Below are 7,197 nucleotides of genomic sequence, written 5' to 3' on the forward strand. Positions count from 1 at the left end.
GTGTACAGAGTGAAGAATAGAGGTCAAAGTGTTCAAAGTGTTCTATGGCATTCCAATGTCAGGAGATCAGCAAAATCTTAGCATGAGTGAGAAATAAAAGCCAGTACCCTGAAGTTTACTGTGAAACTATTCTTTGATAGAAATTTAGAGGGACCTCAAAACTGAAATCATTAATGCGCTGTACTGAAAAGTCAGTCTGGACCACAAGGTCGGTGGTTCAAGCTCACCAGCTGTTCCTTGGAAACTCTACATAAGGTTGCTATGGATCAGAACAACAACAAGTCTCTGTCTGAATGAAGTCACCTTGTCAGGGCAGCCTGTAATATCACAATCTGAATGTGGCAACTCTAGAGAAATAATGGCAACATTTACCATTATTCTGTAGCACTGTAGGATGTGCACTGACTGTGAACCATAAGGTTGGTAGTTCTTAATAACAACAACAACTCTGGTGTGGCACTGTGGGTTAATATGCTGGGCTGCAAAATTGGTTTAAACTAAAAGGTTGGCAGTTCAAACCCACTAGCTGCTCCTAGGAAACGCTATACGGAGTTGCTATGAGTTGGAACCAACTCGACGGCACTTAACAACAGTATTTTCTATAATGCCACTAGTCAAGTTCTCTATCTTTTGAGATGGGTAGGAATACAAGTGTAACAACAAATACAGACTACCTTCCTTCAAATAGCAAAGGATTATCTACTTAAGAAAGAAGTACACCTGTCTCCTGGAACAAGACTCATCAGTCATCCGAGGATGCTCACAGCTGTGAGGTAATGATGTACTACACGGCTGCCTGATCTTCACATGTCACTGTGGAGGCAGATGATAAACTACTGGTCTGACAACTCACTTTCCAGTTTCAAGATATTTCTCGAACTTTTCCTTGTTGTGACAGGCAACCGAATTGATTAAACTTAGTCATGGGATTTGACACTACAGCCAGCAGACTTCTATTTGTTGATTGCTATTGATTTTCTTTGATACTTCATTTAAAAATCAATAGTTGGAAAGAAAAATAGGCTTAGTTTACACATACTTAAACATACTATTGTATGCTGGAGGAGGCATAAGTTTGGCAGGGCCTCGGCATCCAATTATAAGAAGAGCTCTTAACAGGTGAAAGCAAGGGCTTTAGATCGATATGCAGTTCTCTTTCTCAATCAAAGGAAGTGGCTATAAATTAGGCTCATCAGTGTTGTTTTCAAGGCTCTCTTGAAGCAAACAACTTTCGACTTTTTTTCTGGTCTTCTTTGGATTTACATGAAAGAAGGAAAGGACACAATTAGTAAAAGTTTTCCTTTGGTTTGTAAGGATAGCTAAGGTACCTGGAGTTCATCCGGGCTTTAATCTTTTTGGCTTTTTTTTTATTTTTTTGCCGCTCTTCTCCATCCTTCACAGGCTCTGCTGGAGCTGCACTTTCAACCACAATGTCAACAACATACTTCTTCAAGGACAGATGTTCCTGCAAGATAAATAAATGAGATGATGATGATGGGGATCAGAACACATTATAACAAATATAAGAGGCTGTATGTTGTTGTTGTTGTTGATTCCAACTCCTAGTGACCCTGAATAGGGTTTCCAAGGAGTGGCTGGAGAGTTTGAACTGTCAGTGTTGCTGTTCAAACCGACCTTGCAGTCAAGTGCTTATCCTACAGCACTGAAGAGCTGAAACTAAGAGATCTTCATGAAGTACTGGTTTCCACAATTGCTTTGGAGTATAGAGAAAATTGTTTTACTGGAGGTCTTCACTGACATGCCAAGTCTTCATTGTTCATCAACTGTGCTAAATGCTACAGACACAAGAATGTATCCCTGTCCCAGGGAACAACATAGTGTAGTAAAAGAAATAATATACAGATATAAAACTGTAATACCAAACTAAAGGTGCCAATGAGAGTTAGAAATAAAATACTATAGGAGTTCAAAAGGGAAAATAACATTACGATTGTTCACTTGGAAGGAGAAGACTTCAAAAAGGACGCACCATGTCATGCCTGCTGTCCTTCGAAGGATGGATAAATATGAACATCTGGATATTAGATAAAAGTGTGTTTGTTTGGGGGAGGTGGGACAGAAAGGGGAAAAAAGGGCATTCCAGAGAAGACAGGCAGAGGTACGAAACTACATATGGGTAATGGTAGAAGAGGTGTGGTTTAGTTGGAACACATATTCTATTTCCCTCCTTCCTGATCCAACTTAGATTTTAAAACTATCACTATAATCATTCCCTTGCATATACCCAACTCCCTTGCCCCTTTATCTTTCATTCCCACTTAGAAAATTTCAACCCTAACTTACATCCTCTACCTACTTTGAGCAGACTAATGCAGCTATAGATAATTACACCCATGCTAACTACTCTCTCTTTAACTTTTTGACATTATACCTCAAGTGGGTGCTAGTATTGCCAGGCAATCAAGCTACTTTACCCAATAGTTGATTCACACACTCATTTACCTAGAGAATTATTTCTGGCTTTCTCAACCCCCCAACTCCCAGTACTGTCCTTCCATTCATGGTCAAGTTTATCCTACTGAGGAAAGCAGCAACACTCAGAATAGAACCTTCACTCCAACCATAATCAGACTCTTGTCTTCCTTCCTGCTAGAATGTTTGAACATTCTAGGGCCAAACCCTCCAACTGTACACTAGACCTCTCTCTGCTTCTCTTCCATTTGTGTTTATTTCTCCTCTTTTTGGTATTTGTTTTCCTTTCTACTTCAATCATCTCAAAATAATTTTCCTTGGATCTTGTGTCTCCCTCCAGCTACTACACTTTTAGAGCAAAATTTGTTGGAAGGTGTATGTATTCTTTCTGTCTAGACTTCCTTAAGTCTCATGATCTCTTGTACCCATTTTAGTTCAGCTTCTACAATTTTAATGAACTATTCTTGTCAAGGTCACCAACACTAATGGTCAACTCTTAAGACCTTTGCTCTGTGCATCCCTCCTTCCTCCTCTTTGAGACTCTTCACTAGGTTTCCTAACTCACTGTCTGATCCTTCTAATTCTTCCTTACTAGATCTTTTGAATGTTGGAGAGTCCTGCAGCTAGCCTTAGATCTTTCCTCGACCAAAACTAACTCATGAAGCTCAGCAGCTCGAAATATATTTACAGACGGGCAATTATCAATTTTTTTCTCTAATCCTGACCTCTCCTTTGAATTCCAATCAGATTATCAAATTGCCTCCCTAATATTTCCAACTGGGTGGTTCACTAAACATTTCCAAAGCAGTATGGCCAGAATAAAGTTCTTATGCTCCCCATACACATAAATTGCCTCTTCCCAGAGTGCTCCCCATATTTCAATAAATGTAAGCCATTACTTACAAAATTGTTCACAAACAATATATCCGCAAATCTGATCAGCTCAACTTTCAAAATAAACCCTCTAGCTATTTGCTTTGTCTCAGATAAAATGAACACTTTTTCTTAAATGACATACTGTTATTTACCAAAAAGGAAAGTGCTGGTGGTATAGTGGGTAAGCATCCAGCTACTAACCGAAAGTCAGCAGTTCAAACCTACCAGCAACTCGGTGAGAGAAAGGTGTGGCAGTCTGCTTTTGTAAAGATTTACAGCCCAGAAATTCCTATGGGGTAGGGTCCACCCTGTCTATAGGGTCACTGGTGTTGTTGTTAAGTGCCGTCGAGTCGGTTCCGACCCATAGCGACCCTGTACAGGGTTTCCGAGGGTGTAAATCCTTACGGGAGTAGAAAGCCTCATCTTTCTCCCACGGAGCGGCTGGTAGTTTCGAACCGCTGACCTTAAGGTTCGCAGCCCGATTCGTAACCACTACGCTTGCGTCACAATTAACTGGATGGCAACAGGTATTAGTTGCTTTCTTCTCATTCTGTTTCTTTTTCTTTATGGGGCTTATTCCTAATATTGTATATTCATTGACCATCTCCTGTACTACCACACAAGCTTGGAAAAGGCCAATGACATTCTCTATTTCATTTACTGATGTTTGTGTGTTTGGCACATAGCAGGCACTCAAGAATTATTTGTTGAACGAATGAATGAAAAGAGGATACTTCCAATAATAGCTAATGATAGTTTTCATGAGGTCGACAACACTTAACAAATTTTACAACATACATGGAATTAACTACATATATCCTGTTGTGGCACTATGGGTTAATCCATTGAACTGCAAGTTTGTTTGAACTGCAAGGTCGGCCGTTCAAGCTCACCAGCCACCTTCAGAAACTAGATACAAGGTTGCTATGAGTTGGAACCAACTCAACGACACTTAACAACATTTAGTCGTTATAGCGTAGTGGTAACGAAGCAGGCTACAAACCTTAAGGTCAGCAGTTCGAAACTACCAGCTGTTCCACAGGAGAAAGATGAGGCATTCTGCTCCCATAAAGATTTACAGCCTCAGAAACCCTGTACAGGGTCACTATGAGTCGGAACCGACTCCACGGCACATAACAACAAGAAGTCCTTAAGAACTATCCTGAGAAAATGTGAGGAGGCTTTGAAAAGTTCATGGAAAAATTCAATCTAAATCAGAAGGTAATGGAGTTTTGCCACAAACTTTCTGGGACCCCCTCATACTTGCAGGTGCTGCTGCAGCCACTGAGTTAGTTCCAGCTCACAGCAATCCTGTATAGGGTTTCTGAGGAGCAGCTGGTGGGTTGGAACCTCAGACCTTGTGGTTAGTAGTTTCCTAAAGTGCCACCCCAGGACTCCATATGTATACTTTTATGAAAATGGAGTGTACAGTTTATGTTGTTGTTAAGTGCCTTCGAGTCGGTTCCGACCCATAGCAACCCTGAACAGCATTTCCGAGGCTGTAAATCTTTATGGGAACAGAAAACTTCATCTTTCTCCCGCGGAGCACCTGGTAGTTTCGAACTGCTGACCTTGCGGTTCACAGCCCAACTCATAACCTCTACGCTACCAGAGATAAGATTTCATAATCTTTTATCAAAATATATTTGTAAATGTTTGTACCATTAAGTGATATTCTACAAGAGAATCTAGTAGCTATAAGGTATTCTATTTCATGACTATTGTTGTTAAGTGCCGTCGAGTCGGTTCCGACCCATAGCGACCCTGTACAGGGTTTCCGAGGGTGTAAATCTTTACAGGAGTAGAAAGCCTCATCTTTCTCCTGCAGAGCGGCTGGTAGTTTTAAACTGCTGACCTTAAGGTTCGCAGGCCGATTTGTAACCACTACGCTAATGCCTAATTATTAGATATTTGGGTAATGTCTATTATTTTCAGTATTATAAACAGCAAGTATTCCTACAGTTAAAACTTAAAAAAAAAAAAATCACAGTGAATTATTTCCTCCAGATCAAATCACAAAAACAAATTTCCTGGGTTACAGATTACAAATTTAAAGCTTTTCATATGTATTTCCAGACTGTACAATCAAAATGGGAATTAACTTATGTTCCCACAAGTGGCTTACTCACACCTACCACTTCTTATTTCTGGTTTTCAATCTGTCAATTTGTTATATAAAGAAATTCTATTTCTCTGCTTGATCATTTGCCTGCATTTATCTTCTGTGGATTAAAATATGCCCTTTATCCATCTTTCTATAAACATATTGGAGTCCTGGTGTGGTGCTGTGGGTTAATGTGCCGGACTGCAAAGTCAGTTTGAACCACAAGGTCGGCGGTTCAAGTTAACCAGCTGCTCCTTGGAGACCCTATAGAGGGTCGCTATGGGTCGGAACCAGCTTGATGGTACTTAACAACAGCAACATAAACATTTAAAAATTTTTTAAATATATCTTCTTCTTGTGGATTTCATTGCTTTTGCATTTTTTGCTTTTTATAAGATTTGTAATGCTTTTTAATGATTAAAAAATGACAAAAGAGATTAAAGAGTTCATTGGGTATGAGACAGGATAATTAACAGTCCTATTTCCTTTAAAACTGTGTATGCTTTTGTGGGGTTTACAGTTTACTGTATCCAAAGAACTTAGTTTTATCTTGGGTTCCTTAAAGATAACCTAAAACTTTAGAATTTCCATCAAAAATTGAAGTATCTTTGATATAGATAAGAGCTTGACAGTTATACTAATGACATTATTTAAATTGGGACTGGTCCCTTCCCTAACAGTTCCATAGTCTTCAACTCAGTCTGCTTAAAATTCAGTAAAAATTCAGTGGTGCTGCAGGTAAATGTGCTGGACAGCAAGGTAGATTTGAACTGCAAGGTCGGAGGTTCAAACTCACCAGTCACTCCTCAGAAACTGTATATGAGGTCACTATGAGTAGGAACCAACTTGATGGCACTTAACAACAACAAAAATTCAGTTTTAAAAAAAGTTTATTAAACCGAGTAACTTAACTTTACTAAGTTGCCAGAAAGAAATAGAGATGTATAAAGATAGTCCTCACTGTGGGATGATGCTCTGGGCTTCAAGGTAAGTTTGAACCACAAGGTCAGTGGTTCAAAGTCACCAGACGCTCCTCAGAAACCCTACACAGGATCCCTGAGTCAGAACTTACTCGAGGACACTTAACAACAATCATTACAAAGATAATCACTGTAGTGAGATTTACAAATTATCAGCAGAAGGGAAATCATTGCAGAAATGATAGCACACACAAAAAGATGGATGCTACACAGATATTAAAAATTTTAAGTATCAATGCCATTAAAACATTCATTGTGTAATGTTAAATAAACTCAAGATTCAAATCCGTGCAAATGAAATTTTTATATGAATATGTTCCAAGAAAGCACTGCTGGAGAGTTGATTCCAATGTATAGCAACCCAAAGGGCACAGTGGAACTGCCCCATAGGGTTTCCAAGGCCTTCGTCTTTCTGGAAGCAGATTGCCTTAGCCTTCTGCACAAAGTTGGTAGCTTTGAACCACCAACCTTATGTCAGCAGCCAAGCAATTTAATCACTTGCCACCAAGGCTCCTTAAATAAGTGTGTAAGATTTATATGTTTATATATGAAGAAAAAGTAATTTGACCATAATGTCAACAGTAGTATTAAGTTCTATGATGTATAAATATATATATAAATATGATATATACGTAAAACTGATGGTTTTATGTATATATCTTATCATATATAAATACAATCTATAATAATATATGTAAAACTGATGGTTTATGTATATACATATTATATAATAAGGAGCTCTGGTAGCGTAGTGGTTATGAATCGGGCTGCAAACCACAAGGTCAGCAGTTCGAAACTACCAGC

At 39.0% G+C, this 7,197-nt stretch overlaps 1 protein-coding gene across 1 annotated transcript in view; it reads right to left on the minus strand.

Moving 5' to 3' along the window:
- The window catches only part of SCAPER (S-phase cyclin A-associated protein in the ER), a 466,531-nt gene that overhangs the window by 281,963 nt on the left and 177,371 nt on the right, over positions 1-7,197 (minus strand). Inside the window, exon 20 of the mRNA XM_006866457.1 lies at positions 1,329-1,465. Coding sequence (XP_006866519.1) covers positions 1,329-1,465 — 137 coding nt within the window. The remainder of the gene's footprint in view (positions 1-1,328; positions 1,466-7,197) is intronic.

Source organism: Chrysochloris asiatica, unplaced genomic scaffold (assembly GCF_000296735.1).
Source record: "Chrysochloris asiatica unplaced genomic scaffold, ChrAsi1.0 scaffold00092, whole genome shotgun sequence".
Lineage (NCBI taxonomy): Eukaryota > Metazoa > Chordata > Mammalia > Afrosoricida > Chrysochloridae > Chrysochloris > Chrysochloris asiatica.